The sequence below is a fragment of the Fundulus heteroclitus genome, chromosome 13 (assembly GCF_011125445.2).
Source record: "Fundulus heteroclitus isolate FHET01 chromosome 13, MU-UCD_Fhet_4.1, whole genome shotgun sequence".
Lineage (NCBI taxonomy): Eukaryota > Metazoa > Chordata > Actinopteri > Cyprinodontiformes > Fundulidae > Fundulus > Fundulus heteroclitus.
This window is the reverse complement of record NC_046373.1, coordinates 20,679,379-20,704,387: the sequence shown is the minus strand read 5'-3', so window position 1 is coordinate 20,704,387 and position 25,009 is coordinate 20,679,379. Positions and strand designations below refer to the sequence as shown.

Genomic DNA, 25,009 nt, shown 5'->3' with positions numbered 1-25,009 from the left:
CAAAACTTGGCCTATAGATATCTCCATGTTGAGTTTTAGTTCCTTTCTAAAGCAGCAATTCTAAATATTTTCACGAAATTTTTTTTTTTGTAGACCCAAAATTTAAAGTTCTCAGTCCTTGCTGGTCCCATTTTTATCAACGCATGTTAAGATACAATTGATATCTTAAAATTAGGGCTGGGCAACGATTAAAAATATTTAATCGCGATGAATCGCCCTGATTAATCGCGATTAATCGCGATTAATCGCATTGTATTTACAAACTCCAAGAATGAATTCAAAAGTAGTGTAAAGAGCACTTTTATTTTAATGTTCTGCTGCCATATGAACAAAAGTGTTGTAACATTTGTAGCACTTATTTTATACTGGATATTTTCAACCCATCTATTGAATTTAGTGCACTAGTTGATCTTTTCTTCATAAGAGAACAGCAAGCACTGCAGCCAAAATATGGCCTTTTTTGACCTGCTGTATATTAGCCAGTCCCTAAGCTTGATGTATCATGAAACTGTTGACCTTTTGGGTTTTGTGGTTTTCATTTTATTATTACAATTAAATAATAATAATAATAATAATAATAATAATGTTATGTTCAGTGTTTTTTCGCTAATCCACCTCTTATATATTTCAATCCTTATGTAATTTTGTCTGTGTTGTGTGCACCTGCCTGTTGCTTTAATCCTATAAATTTCCCCGTCGTGGGATAAAAAAAGGATTAGCTAATGTTATCTTATCTTAAATAACACTTTTTAATATATGTACTGGGTTCTTTCAAAGTCTTAATTACATGTTATGTGTGGGCTCCAGTAACATCCATCCATCCATCCATCCATCCATCCATCCATCCATCCATCCATCCATCCACTGATCTACCTGGATGTTCCCTGGAGGACTGAAACGCCTCAGTCAGAGACGTCTGTGGGTCTGTCGGGGCAATGAGAGAAGTTTCGTCTCCTCTCTCCGTTTCTGGGGCTCGACGTTTTCATGTTTTTTCACGTGCTTAGATAAATTTGTTGTGTTTCCACTGAAATGAACCGGCTTTTTACAAAACATACAGCTTGATTTCATTTACGGTATTAAAATAAAGCCAAACGGTGCTACTTCCCCCGTTCATGTTTTTTTGCTGCTGCGGTCTCTCTCAGCTGTTTCTTTGTTAAGTTTGTGTGAGAGCTGAGTGGGCGGGCCAGGCTGAGCCTGCGTGCTGATTGGCTGGCGCCGCTGAGCCATGTACGAGAGGGGAGGGGGGGCGGGAGAGTGCTGCCGTGACAGCGCGCTGCAGTCAGCGCGTGCTGACTGACACTGACTGAAAGCATGTGAGCAACATGCGTTAATGCGCGATAAAATAAATATCGCCGTTAATAGTGTAATGAATTAACGCGAAATTAACGCGTTAACTTGCCCAGCCCTACTTAAAATAAAAAAGGTTTTTAAAATAGAATGTATAGGAAGGAAGAATGGTTGGATAGCTAGACAGATGGATGGTTCTAAAGACAGATGGAGCTTTTAAATGGGACAGCTAAAAAAAAAAGTCAATAGTCATTTAGTTTGTCCACAGTCTTCTATTTCCATTCTTATCCAGATCTGCAAACAACCCTCAGACTAAATTTCTGCAGGAGCCCTGTAAGGGTGACATCAGTAACAACACAGGATAAGAAGCGCTAACGAACGAGCCGCAACTTTTCCTCCGCAACATCTGAACTACAGAAGCCGAGCCGCGTGCAGCCTGACGTTCAACTTGCGGCCGGCACCCCGCCCCCTCAGGGCTGCTGCCTTTGTGTAGCCACACAACAAGTCTCACACTGTGTTACCAGACCCGCTAATTAAATACGAGCCAAGAGAAAGAGTGGAATTACTGGTCCGACAATGGCAGCCGTGGCGTGCCGGGTTAAAGAAATGGAGGGATGCTGTGCAACTGTGTGCCGGGCGACTGCCGTTCTTATGCAGACAGAAGGAGCAGCTCTCCTCTGTGTGAGTGGATTCAATTATAGATTATGGGAGGAAGCTTGTGTGTGTGTGTTTGGGAGGGGTGGGGTGGGGGGGTAAACAGAGATTAAGAGAATAGAGTTGAATGGCTTTTTTTAGTGGTTAAAAGGAAAGCGTTGGATAATGAAGATTGGGTCGAGGCCGGCGATGTTTATGCCATGCTAAGTAGAGGACAGCGGCAAAGTCCAAGAAAGTAATGAGCGACGAGAAGATGCAGGAAGAGAAGGTGAGGTAGGGAAGAATCAGGAAGAGGGGGATGAGACGGCGCTTGATAGAGACAGGGACGAAGGACGACAAAGACAATTAAAGCTAGACAATCTTGGAGAAGGATGGAGAGGAGGACAAGAAAGCGCAAAGACAAATGTGGGTAAATGAGACTGATAATGGGAAGCAGTGGAGCATGGCCAGGATGATTGTTTTTCAGGGCCCTCACCAAATTGAAGGGAAGATGTGAATAGGGGGTGGGGGGGGTGGGGGGGGGCGTAAGATGAGTGCAGCGAGATTCTTTCTGATGGCGCTGCTCTGCTCATGACATGCCGCCTTAAGAGGCGGTGATGGCTGCCGCGAGGAACACCTGCCTCGCTTGGAGATGTATTGTCCCATCGCACGAGATGACAAGGGGCCATTACGAGGAAGCAGAAACAAACACGTGTCCTCTACAACCTCATACACACGCGCTGATGGGAGAAATGGTTATGGCAGATTCTTTGTCTCAGAAAGTAAAAAAGTTACGAAACGAGACTGCTATCAACGATGGTTAAAAGATGCTTAGCCGCTTTGACTTTTTTAATACACAAGTTGCCCACTCAGGGCTACTTATCACGTATTAGTTGCCGTATTAGCTGTGATTTTGGCGTTTTGTGCTTTTGCTCAGTTTGTTAATAAATAAATTATGCCTTTCGTGTTTATTTACGATTTTAACGGAAGTACGTGCTGCACATGCGCAGGAAGCGGCTAAAGGCCATTAGCATCCCCAGGCGAAACAATGAAGAATGTTCCAAGATCTAGTGAGAGAAGAATAAACAAAAAAAAAAAAAAAAGGAAAAAAAAAAACGCAAAAAAATATGATTCCAAGAGCGAAAAGACTGGAATGTCGCTGGGAATACAGTATGGCCGTTTGTGTTCACTGAAGCGGACGCTAAACCTGCTGATTGCTCAGATGCGAGTTGACTGATGTGAGTAAATGTTCTGATATGAGGCTCTTAAAGTTGCTGTTAGATCGTTTTATTTAATTAGTAATGGTTGGTCGTTGGGGGCTATATTTATCCACAAAAAGTACAGTCAAAACATCAGGATGGAGGCTTGGTGTATATGACCTTAATTTATAGTGATCAAATGGCTTTTGGTCTTTTTTAAGCATATAATGTCTCTATATAGCTTTGAACCTTCTCCAGTAGTTTGGGAAATATACTAAGAGTATAAATGTACTTGTAAGACAACAGATGGTTTCTGTCATGAAGCTGTTTAAAGAGAAAGAAAGCAGCAGCCAACCTCTCCCAAAAATCAATCAGCTCCAGCCCTCTGCTGAGTTTTTTTAGCCGACTCTGCAGTCCGTGCAGCACAATTCATCTCAACTAAACTCTGTTGTTTCTCCGTTTCCTTACCTTTCCTTGTCAATCTCAATTTTCAAGGCAAATAACCCTCGATATATACAGAGCGTTGCAAAAGTGTGAAAAACTCTAGAATTTACTCCTCACCGTTGGGCACCATCAATGCAAAGTGGCATAACTGGGAAAGAAATAGGTGGTTTCAAAATGTTTTACTAAAAATCAGAGCATTTTGTATTTGTTTCTCTTTGATCCTTAATAAAATCCAGTAGAACAAGTTGACTTCAGAGGTCAACTTGTTGTAAACGGGGTCCACCTAAATGGGAAAATGGCTTTTCTGGTCATACCGGCACTTTACGCTAAAGTCAAACTCACCAATAGCACTCACAAATACACAATGAAAGGTATGCTTCTGTGAAGCTGTGTATTTGTTTTCCATTTTGTCATCATTGCCGGTTAGCTGCCGGGTTTCCACTGGACGCATGACCTTCTTATTCTTTGTTTTTAAATGCATGCTCCTTTCTTACGTTACACTCATGTCAGTAACATTTTGTGTGTCTGCAAGCATTTCAAATTCAGAGTGGGCTGTCTGTGTCAGTTTAAGTAGGCCATTAGCGCAACCATAAAGTCCTTTGTGTGGAAGCACGCAGCATTTTTATCCTTTGTCCTTCAACCTGAAATGATTTCCCAAACGTTGACAGGTTCTATTTTTCAGACGTCACCAGCGCAGAAAAAAGATGCTTTTCAAATATTGCTCTCTCGCCCCGGGGGCTGTAAAGAAAGCCGGTTCTTGGTGTGGACGCTGTGGTTTAATGTCAATCAAACTGGGCCAGCATGGGTTAGGGGCAGTCCAGTTTGCCGCATTACAGAGCCAAGATGAACCCTACCAGGTGTTTGGAGAATAAACCACTTATAGTATTTCATGGTGGAATATGTACAGTAGATCTGCTATAGCCTGTTCATTCTCCTGAGAGAACTGACTTTGACCAGACTGTCCAGTTCACTGTGGCTTTGAGTTGGCACAGGTTTTTCTTCCCAGCAAAGATATTAATTCAAAAACTACTTTCCAGCACTTTGATTCAAATAAAATATCTTAAAATATCTAGTAATTTACACATTTTTAGATTTGTTCTGGCAACAAGGAGTTTTGAAGAATTTCGTAATGTCTAAAGGCTTCTCTTTTAATGCTGGCTATTTATTTTTATTTGTCCCAGTAGCCCTTGCCTGTAGCCTCTTTTAACTCATAATTTCGAAATAAAATAAAACAAACATGCAACCAAAAAAAACTTCTCATTTACATTGCACATCCATCAACACAATAATCATCTTTGTCGTTGCAACATGCATTCTAATTTATGATGGACGCCGTCCTAAACGTGATCTGCATCTTATTCTCCTAAACATTTCCAAAAATAGTCAGGCTCTGCTCTCTTTGCAGCTGTGGACTGTGCAGCTGCCGCATTGGATTTCTCGCACTTGCTCTGCAATCCAGTTTTTACTCCATTACCACATCAGAGGCGTAACAGCTTAAGTCATGCAAACGTTGAATCAGTGTCACCTGAAATTAACGTTATGACAAAGATTCACCAAAAATAAGAAAAGAAAAAAAAAAAAAAAAACAGCTGCTGATCATAATTGGATGACTTGTTTTGCTTCATCAGTCCTAAACCAGGGGGCTTTGGTCAGACACCCAAAAATCTGATCCCTAAGGTCTACTAAACTGCACTGGCAAATAACACTCTTCAGTGTGGAAGTTGCTATTGAGGGAGGACGACTTGGTGTTTCCAGAATCTACGAGGTGTTTAAAATTAAGTTTTACAGGATGAAAGTTTTTCTGGTTGGCGGTTCATTAAGCAGAGAACAGAAAGCCAGAAAGTAACAAAATAAAGTTGCTCTGATTCATATCCTTGAGCTTTTCAAACTGTTTTGGGAAAAAAAAGGCTTTGGAAATGTTCAGTTTTTGGGAAAATATTACAGTTGAGGACAGAATGTTAATTTTAACAATGCAAGCCCCTCATCCATTTGGAGATGCCAAAGAGGATTGAAAATATGAACTCCATAATTTAGGTTGTCTTTGTCTTAAAGTTTTACGCCTGTTCTCCAGGGCCAGCTTTCTCACAGTAGCTTTATGTCACCTCTTTATAATGCAAATGAATGGTTGCTCCAGCGGAAAGGCGAAGAAAACATGTTTTCAATGCTGTTCTTACATCTTCTCACAACGAAGCTCTTGGAATAAGCTTAACTTGGTATCAAAATATCAAATTGCCTTTTGTTTTTCTGCATAGTTTCTGACATATTCATGACAACTTGAAAAGATAACCCGTGTCCGTGGCAGCAAAATAACAAAATTAAATTTGTGTTACTTCGTGATTGTCCTACAATCTTACCATTTGATGGACATATTTGACAAACATTTGCAAACTGTGTTGGAGGATCTGACTTAAAAGAGCGGAACCATTGATGTGGTTACACTGCTGAGTCAGAGCACACACAGTTTTTTTTTTTTCCTTTATCAGGGCCTTGGAAATGCAGAAACAAGCTCCAAAAGCTGCACAAAAAAACTGCAGCTCAGTATCAGATATGACACAAAGGGGGAAAAAAACAAGCCACAAAGGGGCCTCAAAAGGCAGCGAGTCGTACAACCTTAACACCCCATGTAGTTATGAGCTGATGTATGGCTTAAAAGAGACAGGAACTAACATTGGTGAGTATCTGAATGGGTTTCTACACATCTTTTATGGAAAACGTCCAAATTACAAAAGCTCAGTTTGAATTTATGGCAGCCATTACTTTAATAGGCAGACTTCTATGGAAATTGGATAAAATAAACTGGATATCTATATGGAAGGAAGGTCCCAAAGAAAGAATTAACCGAGGAAGGACAAAGGAAGGAAGGAAAGAACAAAGACAAGAAAGGTAGAACAGAAAAAATACACGAGAAAAAGAAACAGTGCAAGAAGAAGGGGAAGGAAAAAAACAAGGGACACTAAGGTGGGAGGAAGCAATAAAAGAAAGAAGGGTAAATAGAAGGACACAGGGAAGGAGGGGCAGAAAGAAGAAAAGGAGCAAGGACACAAGGAAGAAAGCAAACAGTGAATGATGTAAGGGAACAAGGAAGAGCGGAAGGAGAGAGTGAAGCATATGTAAAGCAAGAAGGGAAGAAGGGAAGGATAAGGATTAAAGAAGGAAGGACAACATATAGGAGGGATAGGGAATAATATCTGGACATAATATTTTACAAACTTTTATTTTATTTTTCCAATCAGGAAAATATTGACGAATCCAGACAGAGTGTTCAGGAACCCTGCATACAGCTCCTGTCGGGCCTGATGGCGTCCTTCCAGCAGAGCCTTTTCATGGTCTGACAAACAGCAGTGATGCAACCACGATTCAGACCCTCTACCTGGATTAAAGCCTCCAGTGCGCAGCATGTTTTCACACTCAAACACAGATTAATATCGATGCCTCAAAGGAAAAATAAAATTGGACAAATAGCCTCTGATCTTCTATTAAAAATTGAAACCCGCCTCTGGCATGTTTGACAAAAGCTCTTTTTCAGCTTGAATGGGAATAATCAGGACCGCAGCAACTAATCAGGCTTTTTCCAACACTGGGGCTCAACGCAATTCAACTTAAGAGTTGCAAGACGGGAATTAGTGTCTCTGAATACATTCAGGCATTTAAATAACAAATGTGGCATTTAAATGAAACCTTTGAAATTACCCTCTTACACCTGCAGTTCTAATTTATTTCATAAAGTAATTTAGTTCAGACAATCCAGTGAAATTAAAACATTTCAAACATTTTGCATAAACAACCATATATATAATTATATCAATAATAACATATCTATATAATTATATGTATAAATTTTAGATTTTTCTGAAAAGGGGTATTAATTAAGTGAAACTTATTTAATCATACTCCTTATAGTCATTAACACCAACAATCCTCCCGATTCCTACTTTATGTGTCCAGTTTACTCAAAGTCTTAAGAACGCAAATAAATCAATATACTAACTGTACATTTTAAACGTACATATACACATCTACATATGCACATAGACTACATGACCAAAACCATTGCAAAAGTATACGCCCATGTATACTTTTCATCTTTAAATGAATGTTCTTATTTTCCATTACATCCATTTTAAATATCTTATTTGAAAAGTAGCTAGCACTAGTCTTCATGGAGAATTTTCTCCATACAGTAAATCAGTTCAATGGGGCGAAAATGGTTGGGGATGTGATATGAGTGGTTTACTGGCTAGACAGACCAGGCACTGAAGGGGTTTAAGAGCTGAAAAAAAAAACAGCAGAAAGCCGATTTCTGATAGAGTATGTTAGGATTTATCTGTGGGTGGCGGCAGAAGCTCAAAACGATCAATGAAATTGCTAAAAACATAACTTTGACACTGGAAATTAGACATTGACAGGCTAAAAGATACTGTGCAACTCAATGCAAATAAAATTCCTAATTTGATCTTTCATATACTAAAATAAGTTTGGAAATGAAAACATCTTTCTATACTGTCCCACATTTGGAAAATGATCAACTCAAATTGAACCATATCCAAACTTTTCAACCCTGCATAGTGTACAATTATTTTTTTATATTTGCATGGATTTTTAGAGACGCAATGCTCTGAAGACAAGGCAGTCAGCTTTTATGTTGGCTTATTATTAATAAATCCACAAAAAACATCTTGCTTTTTATTTGGTCCCTGACAGCATTACTGTGCACGGCTGGTAACTGCATTAAAGTATTTTGACACGTCCATATCGTCACACTGTGGGCATGTGGGATATTTGGAGACTGGATCTTAAGAGACTGAATGAGATAAAATAATATTTCATAAAAATATATCCACTGTGTGCAATTACATCCGGTTTTTATTTATACACTTTGAGCAGCTGGTCTTATTACATGTCGTACACAGCTCCTCCATCCTGTTGATACTGCGCATAAAAAAAAATAATTTTATGTCAAGAACAGCATTGTTTTACAGATGGAGCTGATTTGCGTTTAGTTGCAAGTGATTTATGAGGAAGATTAAGAAAAGATCAAACGTGCTAAAAACATCCATATCACTGAACTGTGGGAAATTCGGGGATGAATTTAAAAAAAAAAAAATTTGACAAGGTCAATGTCAATATCAAGGAAGAGAGGCCTGCTGATCAAACTGTTTGCCTAGCAGAGCGTTTCATTCTCACGCGTGCATGTATGACATTTCAGATGAAGATATCTGCAGGGCTTTGAGGCAGCGGCTGATGCAACCGAAGAAGTGGACAAACTCGTATGAGAAGCGTTTTTTTTAAGCGTCTTTCATCTTAAAAAAGCTGCAGAGTGCCGTTTTGGTGCAGCTTCTGTAAACAACCGGGCTCTATATTAGCTAGAGGAGAAAGGAGAAGGAAAAAAAAAAAAAAAAGAAATCTTGTTTGTGGAAAAAATTTTTTTTTTTTCGCAGTCGAGATCAAGGACAACAATAAATAATATTTTAATAGCTTAAACGATAAAAAAAATATTTTACAAGAAAGAAACTGCTGAACGAGATCAAATGTTTTGTTGGTTAGAGCACGAGGCTGTGTGAACCACGCGGATTAAAAAAAAAGGGAAGTTAATTGGAAATAGCGGCCCACTCCACCTTAACCCAGTTTGATTGTACTCTAAAAAGGTCATCACGTTGGGACGGTGTGTGGAGGTTTTTTCTCAGGCAGCTTGTTGTATCCTTGTGAACCACGTGGCCTGCGAAGATCGCCAGCTTTCTTTTCAAGGCTGCGGATAAATAATTCAACATCTGAAGCGAGCAAGACTTGAAAGCAGGGCCACTTTCCTGGCTAAATAAACCCCCGCTCTCAGAAAATAAAACACATGGAGTTGCTATAAAATGTGATTACAGAAAGACTCAAACTGGCATTTACGGGCACGCAGAAGTGTCCGACTCGTTTTCTATTTAGATGACGTATCCAGTCTACATACCCAGAGGTAGTAGGTGAACTGCAGTGCGAAGATGGCGATCCCCTCGTTGTCGAAGGAGCCCGCCACAGAGCGGGAGATGTAGCCCGGGACGATGGCGATGAAACAGGCCGCCAGCAGCCCTGCGCCCTGGTTCCACAGCTCCCGCGTCAGCAGGAAGGTGGAGATGGCCGTCAGGCCGCTGAACACCGGTGCCAGGAACACGCACACGTCCCGGATGTGCACGGTGATGTGGAGCAGGTTGAGCACGTAGTGGATAAGGCCGGCAGTCACCATTAGCCCGGGGTATACCTGAGGGCAGAGAGAGCGGAAAACATGGCGGTGAGTTCAAGAGACGGTGTAGGAGAGGATTCCCGTGGAAGAGGGCAGACATGCATTACATGTCTGCCCTCTAGATAGCTTCTGAGCTATCTAAAATTTTAGCTTCATCTAAACCTTCTACCTGTATGTTAGACCCAATCCCAACCAAGTTGTTTAAGGACATATTCCCTTTGATCAGTGGCACTATTTTAGACATGATTAATCTATCCTTAGTAAATGGATATGTACCACAGGTTTTGAAAGTAGCTGTTATTAAACCTTTACTTAAGAAACCTTCTCTTGATCAAGATGAGTTAGTAAATTACAGACCTATATCTAATCTTCTTTTCTTATCTAAAATTCTTGAGAAAGTAGTTGCTAATCAACTTTGTGAACATTTACAAAGTAATGACCTACTTGAGGAGTTTCAGTCAGGCTTCAGAGCTCATCATAGCACTGAAACAGCTCTGGTGAAGGTCACTAATGATATTCTCATGGCCTCAGATAATGGACTTGTGTCTATACTTGTCCTGTTAGATCTCAGTGCTGCGTTTGATACAGTTGATCACAATATTCTCCTACAAAGACTTGAACATACTGTAGGGATTAAGGGGAAAGCATTAGGCTGGTTTAAATCTTATCTGTCAGACAGATTCCAATTTGTTCATGTTAATAATAAATCTTCCTCAAACTCTAGGGTCACTTGTGGAGTACCACAGGGTTCAGTCCTTGGACCAATTCTCTTTACTATATATATGCTTCCGATAGGCAAAATTATCAGACAGCATGGGATTAATTTCCACTGTTATGCTGATGATACTCAGCTATATTTATCCATAAATCCTGATGAATCCAATCAATTACTTCGACTGCAGTCATGTCTTGATGACATCAAAAGCTGGATGACTTTAAATTTCCTGCATCTAAATTCTGACAAGACCGAAGTTTTAATCTTTGGGCCAGAGTCCTCAAAAAATAAACTTCTTAACCAATCACTTAATCTGGGTGGCATTAAACTGGCCTCTGGTAATAAAGTAAAAAATCTTGGTGTTATTTTTGACCAAGACATGTCATTTAAATCCCATATTAAACAGGTTTCCAGAGTTTCCTTTTTTCACCTCCGGAATATCGCCAAAATTAGAAACATTCTGTCCAGGAGTGATGCTGAAAAACTGGTCCATGCATTTGTTACTTCAAGGCTGGACTATTGTAATTCTTTACTATCAGGAATTCCACAAAATGCAGTTCAAAGCCTTCAGCTGATCCAAAATGCTGCAGCAAGAGTTCTGATGAAAATCAACAAGAGGGATCATATTTCTCCAATTTTAGCTTCCCTTCATTGGCTTCCTGTTAAATCAAGAATAGAATTTAAAATTCTTCTTCTAACGTATAAAGCCCTTCATAATCAAACTCCATCATATATCAGAGCTCTGATTACCCCGTATGTTCCTAACAGAGCACTTCGCTCTCAGACCGCAGGTCTGCTGGTGGTTCCTAGAGTCTCTAAAAGTAGAATGGGAGGCAGATCCTTTAGCTATCAGGCTCCTCTCCTGTGGAACCAACTCCCAGTTTTGGTCCGTGAGGCAGACACCCTGTCTACTTTTAAGACTAGGCTTAAAAATTTTCTTTTTGACAAAAATTATAACTAGTGACTCATGTTACTCTCAGCCACCTTTATAGTTTTACTGCTATAGGCTTAGGTTACTGGAGTATATCAGGATCTAATTTTCTCACTATATTGAGTTCTACTGTTCTTCAATTATGCATTATGTGTTGTCATTTCTGCTTTAACTTTCTGTTCTCTCTCTTTTCTCTTCATAGTAGGTACACCTGGTCTGGCGTTCTGTTAACTGTGACATCATCCAGAGAAGACGGCTCACCCACTACTACCATCTAATGTAGAACAGATTACTAGATCAATGTGTGCTTCTGTGCTTTTTTGTCTCTCTTGTTGTGTCTCTGTTCTGTCTTCTGTAACCCCAGTCGGTCGAGGCAGATGACCGTTCATACTGAGCCCGGTTCTGCCGGAGGTTTTTTTTTCCCGTTAATGGGTGGTTTTTCTTCCCACTGTCGCTTCATGCTTGCTCAGTATGAGGGATTGCAGCAAAGCCATGTACAATGCAGATGACTCTTCCTGTGGCTCTACGGTTCCCCAGGAGTGAATGCTGCTTGTCGGGACTTTGATGCAATCAACTGGTTTCCTTATATAGGACATTTTTGACCAATCTGTATAATCTGACCCAATCTGTATAATATGATTGAACTTGACTTTGTAAAGTGCCTTGAGATGACATGTTTCATGATTTGGCGCTATATAAATAAAATTGAATTGAATTGAATAATATACAATATCTACACAGATCACTGTGTAATGTTTCATAGTTTAACAGAAATTATATAATTACCATCAAACAAGCTTTTAATTAACTATTAGGCGGCCATTACAGGCTCCTCCACACAGCACCATTGACTGTAATATGCTGATATTTTTTAAAACTGTGTCATAGGTAATAAAACAAAGGAGCAATGCTCAGGCTCCTTCCACATAGAGAACGGTAGCCGATTAGGCCTTCCAGTTGGGCAGATGCGCACACGTCTCCAAATTGCGCATATAGGCTGGACAAAAACAGGATTTTCCTCAGGCTGAGGTTCAAATGCAAAAATGTGTGTGTGAAGCTTTCTAAGAGAAGACATTGTATCCAATTTAGCGAAGAGGGGGAGGAAGAAGGAGGAAAAAGCAGTAGAAGTCAACTTACAGGGTTTACAATATTTTATTTGCAGCACAATATTACCCCTCAGCAGAGCTGCACACATGCAGTAAGTCATGCAAAAGGAGCCCCAACCAAGTGTTAAATCCATAGAAATAAACACTTCTCAGAAGCCTGACAATTCTGTTTAAAATGCTTTTTTTATTGATCTTACGTAATATTCTGATTTTCTGGAACTGAATTTGGGGCTTTCATTATGTGTAAGCTGTAATCATTACATTGAAAATCCTTAAACACTTATGATAAAGGCTTGAAATCTTTCCCTCTATGTGTAATCTATATATGAGTTTCACTTTCTGATAAGAGTGACAGTAAATATTGAACTTTTAACAATATTCTAATTATTTGAGACGTACTTGTATAAGAGCACAGTAGGGTGATTATTGCCTTCTCACCAAAATGTGTTCTTACAAATTTGCTGTTATCCAGTGAGGTTTGCACAGCCTTGGATATCTTGGAGACCACAAGGTGGTCCTAATCAGGTGTGAAGGGCGCTTAAAGCATCAGAAGTCAGAAAAAAATATCATTAAAAATCTATTTCATCAGTGATTCACGGCTCTGGTGCACCATCTTTTTTTTCCCTTTGAAACAGCCTAAAATGTTTTCTTTGATTGCAGATTTTCAGGTGGTTTTTCATAGACAATTTCATTATCGCTAAATGTATTTTTTTCCTGACTGCTGGAAACTATATCTACATTCACTCAACCGTCAAATGAAATCTTTCTTTGTTCTCACAAAGCCAAAAATCACGACATTTCCATTTCAGTGCTTCAATCTTTAAACATGGAAGAAAAACAAGAAAAGGAAAAAAGCCTCAGCAGGTCTGGTTCGTGTTTCTGTGACTCACTGTATGCTACCTAATCACAGAAACGTTAGCAGATTATCTTCAGTTTAGTTGGTGATAAACACGTTTTTCTAATGCTTCTGGACACAATTCCTTAAAAAGTCAAGCCAATGGGTCCACAAAAGTAATATAGTTATAGTATTTAAACTTAGCTTATTTGTAAATATGGGCATATTGGGTACTGGGGAAAGAAACTGGTAATAATTTTCTCTGAGAAACACCACAATTTCACTGGACCCTTTCAAGCTTAAATTGTAATTCTCATCAGGCATATTTTCAAAAAAATGATTAGAAATAGCTTAAGTGCAGGAATATCACCAGATATAGGTCTAACAACATTACCCCTCCCCCACCTGTTGCTTCAACCTGCCTAGTAAATTAGTGAGTTAGAGTTAGAGTTGGCATTAGAGTTAAAGATTCCTACATGCATTTATAAGAACAATAAGTGAGGCCATCTGGGCTAAACATTCAATATTTCTAGTAACAAAACAGATGGCATTCATGGTGTGAAAACTAAAGGAGTGCCAGCAGTCTCTCGTATTAAGACTTGAAGTCAATGTGGGGGGAAGAAAACAATGCAGAAAGCCTGACTAACTAGCCAACTCTCAGCAGGTCATACTCAATGTTATCCACAAGGAGCAAAACAGTAAAATGGTTAATATTTCTGCACAATAAGCACCATAAACTTCCAGCTTCAGCTGATTTTTAATCTTGAGGCAGCAGTACTGGTCTTAAAATTCAAACACCAGGACAGATATAACAAGTTTACCCAGACAGATTTTTTTTAAGATTAAAGAAAAAAATTAATTTGTTCTTTGCTACCAAGATGTTAAAATGCCATTGTTGTACTTACAGGATGCATGTAGTGTCCAAGCAAGTTGTAAAAGAAATGAAAGCTTCAGATTTTGACTTTAATAAAAAAAAAAAAAATTTGCCCAGAGACCTTTTAATAGGTTCGAACGAGAGTCTCTACATCCCTTCTTCGCATATCCAATGCTGTGGAAAATAACAGCTTCTAATTCTTTCAAGACTCAGTGTAGCGGATCAGCGGGTCTGACGTGTTAATTTCCCACTGATTCTCACTGATTCAGAGAGGAAAAAAAAAAAACTTCCGTTCTGCATTAGCTCAAAAACGGTAAATTAAACAACATTTCGGATTACCCTTAAGTCATTGCTGAAATTTGAAGCTTGGTGTGATTAGAGAAGTGTGCAGGCACAGCTCGGTGCTACAGCCTCTTTTAATCCTCAACTTTGCCTTCGGGATCATTAGCTCAGCTGATTTTTAAATCCTTAAAAAGAACGCATTAACGGCTCCAAACAGGCTTTGTATTCACTTTCTTCATTAATGCTTGACCAAGGAAAAAAACTTTGCCTCGTCAATGCAAATAAAACTCTCTGTCTAAATCAAACTATCTGGAGCTATTGTTAAGAGAGAAGAACAATTACAGAGTATTTCAGTCTAAAATGAATCTAATCATCTTTATGGATTCCCTTTAGTCCAGATCAACCTTGCAGCACAGGGGTAATCTTTACAAAGCATTTAAAAAAAAAAAAAAATCACTGAATAAAAGAAAATAAGCATTTCCTCGGTGAAACATAATTATGAGCTCCTCGTGCCGAATTGAACTGTGGCCGTGTAGGTGAGGCTCACGCCTCTTTCTCGTCAAACCATGAGAGACGATCCAATTAGGGTCTGCTGTAGAGTGCTGGAGATGTCTGAAGTTAAAAAAAAAAAAGGTTATGCATAGAAGTGATCTCTAATGTGTATTCCGCGTAGCCTCAGTCCATACACTTCTTCTGCTAATAAACTCGTGTCTCTATGTTTCTAATTAGCCTACAAGATCCAAGCTTCGCCAGCCAATCTACTTCAATGAAACTCAACCATATCTCGCCTCTTGGCTCAGAGGATTTGATTTAGTCGACTGGAGCAAATTCCCATCATTCCCTGTAATAATCTTCTATCATTAGCTAGTTTGAACTCTGTATTGTGGCCCAGATGTGCAAAGTGTTACCGCTTAACACAGGAGTGATTTTTTTTTTCTCCCCCTTCCCCAGATCTGGTTAGGTTTGAGAAATGTTTTAGTTTTCTAAATGAATAGACTGTCTTGAAGTACAGAGTTCTCATTGTGAAGTTTTCAAAACCTGACAAAAGCCCTTACAAAATATGTATTCCAATTGTCCTCGCGGAGACAAAGAGTGGGTTATCGGCTTGACAGGCCTCTGTTGTTACAGGCTGGCACATTAAAGAGGCTTTCCTTTCTTATTTGCAGCTCGGAAAGAAAGAGCAACTGACAGCCGTCCTCTGGGGGGAGCAGAGTGGGTCGGGGGAGAAGGGGGAGTAAAAAGACAAGGCCAACTGGACCGGTCTTAGTAAAGAGGCACTTCACTGTCACATTAACTGATATCAAGTCATCTGTCCTCCAACTGGTGCAAGCTATCCAAGTGCTGAGAGACTTAATGTTTTCTTAAAAGATTAATGAGGAATGTCGTATTTTAATTCATCTAACTGAATTAAAACACAGGGCACGGTAAGGATAAGGGTTGGAAATAAAACAACAGACTTTTGGGTGCATGAACACTGCAAAAGGATAAGGCAGAGGTGGATACTACAGGTGCACTGATCAGATAATCATGGCCAATTTCTGATCTCCAGTTTTGGTGCAGCTTTACCCAACAATACAGACAGCCAATTGCAGTTTTTCTCCAAAAAACCCCTACAAAAATCTGCAGTCAAATTTATTAATTTTGCCTTCCTGGGGTGAACAGTCATTAAATATTTATATGGGGAACAGAAGCAACCTCACACAGTCTATAGCTGTGTTTCCATCCAATTCCAATGTGAATTTTGAGCGAACTTTTAAAATATCGCATCAGACGTGCTTCCTTCCATTTACTGGTTTGTAGCGAATTAACCAGGAGACGCACAGCCTAACGTCGTCATTCGCTGACGTTGGCTGTAATAAACAGGAAGTAGATGTTGCTAACTAGCACTGAACCACAGATCAGTAATGGAGTTTGTTTGTTTTTAACGGATTAGGCTTAGAAATGCTTGTGTCCCGTCGTCGGTCCACACTTAACCTGCTGTTGCTTCCAGACCTGTTCTCGAGCATTATGGGAATATAGGAGAAGAAGCCGGCAGCAGAAACAGCTGATCAGTCATGTGAGGTAAACGTTTGCTGTCAGAACTGAAACCACCTCAAGCGAGCACAAAAACATTCTTGCAAAATTTAGCGAGTTAATTCAAATTTCGCTGTTTCCATCAACCCCTTCTAGTAATTCAAAATACGCATTAGAAAACGTTGATGGAATCGCAAACCGTGAGAGCATATAAGACAATGACTAGGAATTTGACATTTTAAACAGTCTTTAGCATCCTTAGTGGTTAGCACGTTTATCTTTACTGAAACAGTAGTCTCTCCTTTGATACCCTAAAGAATGATTATAATTGACCTCAAAATTCTGCAAACTAAACCAGCCTGTCCCACTGCAAACAGCACAGAGTTAAAACAATACAACTTTGCAGTACTTCATTTAGCTTTCCTGTTATCTGCTGAAAGTCTTACTCTCTTCCAGCTTGGCTGAAGTGTGAACATGTCTTGATACGTCAGATAATCGAGTTTGCCTTACAATGTTTCTCACATGCTTTCTCTGGCTTTAGGCAGTGATGGGTTACATCAAGGCAACAGATACGTGTCAGGTGGCACCTATGAGAAACTAGCTTCATTGTTCAGAAACAGAACAATTTATTAGGCATCAGCCGTCATGCATCGTCCCCACCATTATAGGTTCTGTATCGGTTTTGGACCACTCCTGCCTATGTCTTTATGAGGAGCTGCACCTGCCAGAAAACGAATTGGTTTGTGCACTGAGAAGTTCTCCCTCATGCTTTCAAACAATTTAGTACTGGCTCTCTCTCTCTCCATTGGTGTGCCTCCCATGTTTGCACAAATAAAAACACATTTATCAATAACAAATGACTCAAATTTTTTTGTTCCCATTGTTAAATAGCATATTTTCACCACCATTTGATGTCTAGTCTTATTTGTTATATGTATTCAATCCGGTTGTGATAAGCAAAAGCAAAGTGTCACTAATTGGGCATCATATCTGATGCATTGGGAGCCTTGCTGGTGTGGGTTGTTGAATTTAAAATAATAGGACCATTTAGTGTTATTCCCTCAGTGATAAGAGTCCACACTGAAGAGTGTTGTTGTTACAGCAATACGGTACCACCAATCAAAATTAAATGTTTTTTATGAGTTTCAGACTAGCCGAGTAGTAGCTGGTGATTAGTAGAGAACATGTGATGGACCAATAACTAAAATAGAGAAAAAAGGGGTATGGATTATTGACCAACTTTCTGACTAAAGTCTGTATGGCAAATGCTCTTAACTGCATTATGGTTAGGACCGAGGAAAAACTCAGCTCTCATCTGCACTCCTCCGTGTTTTAAAAGCACAGGCTTGATGCAAATGAGAGCTCTCACACAATCATGTTATGACTTTGAAAGCAGTGTGGGAGGTGAGGTAAATACCATGTCTCTGAAGCATGCTTATGTTCAAAAAATGATTTGGCTCAGTCATGCAAACAAAGCTGGATTTTTCCAATTAACCTACACACTAAATAAGTGAGTGGCTTCTTGTAACTCCTGTAGCTGCCATTAGGGTGCTCCAATGTAGTCAATGTAAAGTCTCTGTAAGTGGGTGGAGCCATTTTTAGTCCAAACACCGTCTGGCTTTAGATTCTCATTCCACTGGACCGCAAAAGAAAACGTTCCAATCTATGAAATGAAAATGTCTTTGGTTGAACTTCTTTGGTTTAAATGCAGTACATTTTAAACTCAATCTAACTTTTAGTAAGCTATAGATTTAATGATTATTTGGTTCTTTATTATGGCTCTGCTACATCTTTATGAGCCATCCCTGGATGCTGTATAGCTTTGCATAGATTTACATGTTACACTCATATATTTGCATTTAGTATGAGCAAAAGAATGACCCTCCTGCTTGGTATCAAACTGTCTGCACTCTAAATGGCAGAATGCCAGTCGCCATCTGGCATGCCACTTCTGCCAAGTCAACAGGGAGTTCAAGAAGACCTTTTTATTTTCAGATGTTTTTAGACTTTAGTTTATGAGACAAGTACACCGATATATATATATATATATATATATATATATATATATATATATATATATATATATATATATATATATATATATATATATATATATATATATATATATACACACACACATTACAGATATTTTAATTGTATACAAGAATAAATGCATACACAAGCTTGTCAGGTTTGATTTTAAAAAAGCAGCTCAATAGAAATAAAACGAGAAATGACTTTTTTTCAGTGAGTGATATTAGATAGGTTTGTAAAAAACACACTGTGTTTGCAAATTGATACCAGTAGTACAGTGCATACATCTCTCCTTGATATATTGAGCTGGTCAAGAAATATTAGGCGACAAAATAGAAATGGTGTTGAAAAAGTTATCTTGTATCGATACTTAAAATAACAGTCATGTTGTAAGAACAATATGTCTGAAACATAAGTTTAAGTTTGTATTCCAACAGTTTTTTAAAATAGTTAATATTTGCTTTTTGTTTCCATTTTCTTTATGTTTGATTTTGTTTTGAATTTTCTACATTTTAATCCAACTTATTTTCCTATGTTTTAAACATGTAAAGCACTTTGCGTTGTCCTTGTCTGGAAATGTGCTGTACAAATAGATTTGCTTTGCCTTATGTTGTTGTATAACAAGCCAAAACTTATACAGGGGAGCTTGCTGGCACTCACCACACTGGGCAAAGCATATAAAAGTGCTCCATGGTGAGTGCAGCAATTCGTGCCGGTAGCACATGACTGCTTGTGATAATACTTAATTTTAAAGTTATGGTGTCTTTCATGTTTAATGAACCAATTCCAGCTCAGGAAAATGAATTATAGAAACTGTGAGAGGACCGGGTCAGAGCTCTGACTTGTCAAATGTTCTTCAGTAGTGCTTCTTGACAAGCTACATCAATTGGTCTGGTTGGGTATTTGGTTGGAACAACTTATCAATCCAAGTTCATCATCCACAGAAGACACTACAGAGTCACATGAGTTAGAGATATTTTTAAATAAAATTTGATGTCTATCTGTTCATGTTGCAAGGCTTAAAAAGGTATATAGCCATGTTATATGCTTATAAAAAAAGACCAAAAACCCTTTCATCATGATAAAATAAGGGTATGTAGATAAAATAAGGGTATGTACACAAGCGTCCATCCTGATAGTGGCTTCATAGTCTTTTTTGAGCCTAAATATAACCCCCTCAACGGGCACGATGAGCAGATGTAAACAGACGTGGCGCTATCTACAGGCAGTACAGCAGAACTATCAAAAAGCCAGATGGCGACAATAAAATCACTAATAACTAAATAAATTCATTGTTTATCCCCTGCTGCACATACGCAGTGTCGTACTTCCACTGTTATAAATATACATGAAGGGGTTTATTTACTAACAAATTGAGGGTTACCCTTTTTTCTTCATTTGATCTACTCTTTGAGCTTGTAAAGAAGTACATTTGAGTTCAGTTTACAACACAGAACTTTCTTTTTTTTCTTAACCAAAGCTGTAATTGTGTTGTGGTAAATTAACTTTGTATGTAACTAATTGAATTTACTGACAATTAGTCACGGTGGCTAATACATTTTGAACCCTGCTTATACACTGGTAGCATGTGAAGCTCGTCACAAAATACACCTCCAAACCCACGCTGTCGGACTCTGGTCATAACGAAGAGATTCTTTTTAGAAGTGTCAGTGCTTGTGATTAAATCCTCCACAACTTTGGTCCAGTGACTTGTTCCCTTATCGATGTGACGCAATCAACGCCTCCCATAGAAGTTCCCCTTCCATTTGATGCAGTAAAATATATGTTGAAGTCCCATTTTATAATTAAGCTCATCTTATAAATAATTGTTAAAGATTTTGCTCTTTTCTTTTTTTCAACCAGCTTAAGTTTGGTGTACTTTGTCGTTTTTTTGTTACTATAACACTGATGCCAAACCTGCCAGGACAGCACACACAAAAATATTAATATAAACCATGTAACACTGATGAAAATTTTTATCAATTCTGTGCTACTGTGTTCTCTAGCATGAACACGGCATTGATTTTATACACTTTAATCCAGAGTTGGATCAGGTTTGATATAGTCAAATGCCCTAATCTTAAAATTTTTAGATCAGTCTGGGCACATTTTAAATCTTAAGACAAAAAATATAAGTTTATCTACAGAAAAAAAGAGCCAAATATTTATGAATGACAGATTAGAGCAAGAGTTGTCCTCAGTTTTAAACACCAGGTCTCTTGTGCAGTATGCCTTATGCTTGCATACCGATTTTAATGTCAAAGAGAAAGAAGGAAAACAAACGCTATTAACACTAAACTACATTTGTGCAGAGAAATGTCCAGCACAAACTAAACTGCTACACCTGATTAATGTATAAATCAATTAGCGATCCTTCTTAGAACAAATTAGGTATGTGAATAAAATGTGCAGCGTGAGGACAGCCACCGGGTGTTTCATTTGTGCAAAAGGGAAATAATGATTCAACGGTGAGAAAAGACGTTCTGCAAATATCAAAATGAAGTTTTAACCACACATGCTCCAATTACCTGTCTAATCATGAGTTCCAGCTTGAACCTTGTGAGAAACAAAGAGCCAAACTAAGTAGCCATGAACGGTAACAGAACCCATAAATCCATTATTAGATGGCTTTGCGTATTACCAGCAGCTTATTATAACCGCTCATAACAAATGAGGACGTTCTGGATTGCACTTCTCTGAGCTTCTTGCACACTATGGGGAAACATCAGTATATACCGTAACTATATCCGACTGTTGCAAAGTAACGGCAGCTCGGCGATGCCGTCCATTAACGTGGCTCGCCGTCTCTGTCTGTGTGAGGAAATGAGTCGGGAGAGTCCGATTACAAAGGCTCCATCTGATCGCTTGAGCTGGACTCTGTGTTGGCAACGCGTTGGGAAACATTTTCACATTTATCTTGCACTGAGGACTTTAGATTATAAACTCCTGCTGCATCATTAAGGAGTGCAATTAGAGCTCAAGAGTGTAACCCCGCTGCGCCCATGAACGGTGGTTGGAAGAAAGGGAAAGCAGGTGGGGTTGTAATAGATGGAGGGAGATGGATGAACCTGAGGTATTTAACGCAGATGAGCCTCGCAAGCGCGCGGGTTGTTGAGCCTGACGTCTTGAGAGGAAGTGCAGAGAAGATGGAAGGCAGTAAAGAATAAAAACCCGTTTGATCAACAAGCTGGATTAATAAAATGGCAATTGCTTCACCACAGTAGCTACTGCTGGTTAGTAGGGACGGCGTGGCAGCCGGGGGGGCATCTGTTGAGTTAATACATCGCAACTGGATTGTGACTTCCATTTATGATGCCTGCAAGCAAATTATGCAGCTCCATGGAATCCAACAACTGCATTGGTTACACCCAGAGAACCACTGAAATACTTCTCCACGGTGAACAGGGACAAACCTGTCTACAAGTCACCTGGAACAGATTCTAGGAGTGGACAATTAATCGCATTTGCAATACAATCACAATAATAAGAATAAAAACGCAATTTTCAAATCACATAGGTCTCCAATATTTGGCTGTGCAACAACTAATGGATCAGATGCATCTTTAAGGTGAGTTTATTTAAACATACTATTTTTATTTTTTATTGTTTTGTTTTTTTTAACCAGAAACTTTCAGGAATCTCACCATAGCATTAAGTACTGGTCAAACTGTTTAATACATAGACTTGCTTTTGGTTGCACTTTATGTTCAACAATTGAAAGCTATTCTCTTGAATAATAATAATAATAATGATATTCTGATTAAAACAATTACATTTCTTGTTTTAAATAGTCCTTGTTTACAAACATCTTTATCTACAGGCATTTTTTGTTGCTTGTGGTAAATGCCGAGAAATGTCAAAATGAAATCGCCATTATGGTTGAAATTTAGATTTTTTGCAAAATCGCACAGCCCCAACTTCATGGCTACTTAGTTTAGCTCTTTGTTTCTCACAAGGTTCAAGCTGAAACTCATGACTAGATAAGCAATTTGTCTTAGTTCTATACAGCAGATGCTGTATAGAACAAGAAAACTATCTCTCCTCACTGTCCCACATTAAATCGAACCAAAAATTTCTTGTTATAAGTCAGAAGCAATTGAAAAACATATTTTCTAAATGTCATTTACATTTTCTTTGGATTTAGCAGAACTACCCTTTTCCCTGAATGATTTGCGTCGAATGTTATAAACCTCTCACAATAGTTTACCGGAAAATCAACGCCCATTCCTCCTGAACAGAACTGATGTAGTCAGGCAGCCTTGGTCATACACCTTTTCAGAAATCTTCATTAATGTAACTCCATAACATTGACTTTGTTGCCCTTCAGCCACTTTATAAATAAAAATATCAGTATGCTCATTGTTCATGTGGAAGACCCATTTGTACCCCAGCTTTAACTTCCTGGCTAATATATAATGTTGGTTCAAGATCTCCTATATTATGTAAAGTGCACCAGTCTCTCCTGCAGCAAAACCTGCACAGACCATGATGCTGCCACTCCTGTAACTTGCTGTTCTCAGGTGTGCAACCATCTCGTTTACCCGCCACATGCAGCGGTCACTCTGGCCAAACATCATCTTTAGTCTCCTCACAAAAGAACCCTTTCCACCACATATTAAGGTCTGTGCCCGAGAGCATTTAGAAACTGATCTTCCTCTCAGAGTGTCCTTTCAGCACATGACAGTAAACGACACATTTCCATGCAAATAACGATGCTCTCTAACCAGCTTATCAGCCAGAATCTTCACAGAGTGTTTGTGAGCGGTCTCCTGCCTGAACAGCGTATCGGCTAGAAAGTCCCCCTGGTGTTTATACTTACATATTAATGTTCCACAAGCTGATCGTGGCACCTGCAGGTTTTTGGGAAGCGTAATCCATGATGAACAAGACGGTTGTATTTCTTTTCGATTTTTCATTGGTGTCACGCAAGCAAGCTGCTTGTTGGAGGTGGTGGTCTTATAACGCATCTGCATGTTTGCTTCCAGGGAAGTCAGGCATTGCAAATTAACCTGTCAAAAGTTTACTGAGCATCATGGCATCATCTGGGCTACCCCAAATAGTTTAAAGCCATCGTAATGTTGGTGTAGGTGTTAACCTAATACATAAGAATAAGAAAAGACCTTTTGTTGTGTCATTTAGGAAGCAGAAATAATGATGTTATACCTAACAGGAAAGGGTCACTCTGGTCACAGACAGAGAAAAAAAAGAGAATGTATGAAAATATCTGGTTTCAAACGCATGCCAGCATGTTTATGTCTGATTACATAACCAAGGGCTAATGGATGCTGAGTGGACCAGCTGGTTTCTATCAATATCCGCAATGACTGTGCTGCTCAGCTCTGTGAAAACCCGCCACTGAATTGTTTAGATCAAGACGGCACACTTTTTATCTGGTTCTCACCAACGCCACTTCAAGCCTTTCAAAGAAATTTGCAGCCGTTTTTGTGCTTTTTCACCCAAATCCAATACCTGGATAGCTGAAGGCATTTTCAAAAGCAGCTTGTCAGAAAGAAAAAAAAACAGTTTATTTTTTTTATTGTCTGAGAAATGGGGGGGAGAAAAACAAACAAAACAAAACACCATTTGGCCTAGTTAAAGTGGTGTTTCTGCAACAACAAAAAGCTCTCCAAAGAGCACTTAGGTAAAAACGTAGCATCTCAACATCGTTTGCAGAATATCAATAAAAATGGTTTCGAATATTTCCCAAGGACAAAAGCTACCGCGGTAGGCTAATAAACTGCGTACAGCAAATAAACTGGATCTGAAAGCCCTGCTCTTAAGATATCAGGAAATTTTACACAGCAAAGAAAGGCAACATCTTTTAGCTGATCCATTTACCAAATGTCATGTTTGCAACTAATAGCACTTTGCCGGCGCCAAAAATCCCATTCTAACCATTTCAAACTGAGTTATGGAAGCATCCTTTCCCAGCAGACTGTCGGTGACAGTTTCTAGATTGTTCTTTAAGGCATTATGGCTAACAAAAGACTTATGATAATTCAGTTCAGCTACTTTTTCAATACTTTAAGGAAAAATGGCAGTACCAAAAAACTTTCACAGAATCTTTGAAAGCCTAAAATCATCGGCAAATACTAAAATATAAGATCTGACTTGTTGGAAGCTGAATATAAAAGGTAGCTCCAAGCTTTAAAAAAAAGAAAAGAAAAAGACATCTCTAACTTCAAAGTCATGGCCGAAGACAAAGAAAAAAGGGTTTTCTATTTTATTATTTCTGGCAGGGAATGTGGCAGCTGGCTTGTAGAAGACAGAGCCAATATGAGCTGCCTAGACAGAGATTAGGCGCACCCATCCACCAAATACTCTCAGAGATATAATTATCAGTTTTGAACTCTGGTTTTAAAATTAAAGTCTGAGTAAACTGGTGTCATCAATAATAATCAAGCAAACTTTAGATTGGATAAAATAAAACAGCAGT

At 39.0% G+C, this 25,009-nt stretch overlaps 1 protein-coding gene across 1 annotated transcript in view; it reads right to left on the bottom strand.

Annotated features, from left to right (window-relative positions):
• LOC118556514 (dolichyl-diphosphooligosaccharide--protein glycosyltransferase subunit STT3B-like) overlaps window positions 1–25,009 on the bottom strand; it is a gene marked incomplete at its 3' end in the record, with an annotated part of 119,042 nt that overhangs the window by 33,877 nt on the left and 60,156 nt on the right. The window contains 1 exon segment of the mRNA XM_036145338.1: window positions 9,514–9,801. Coding sequence (XP_036001231.1) covers window positions 9,514–9,801 — 288 coding nt within the window.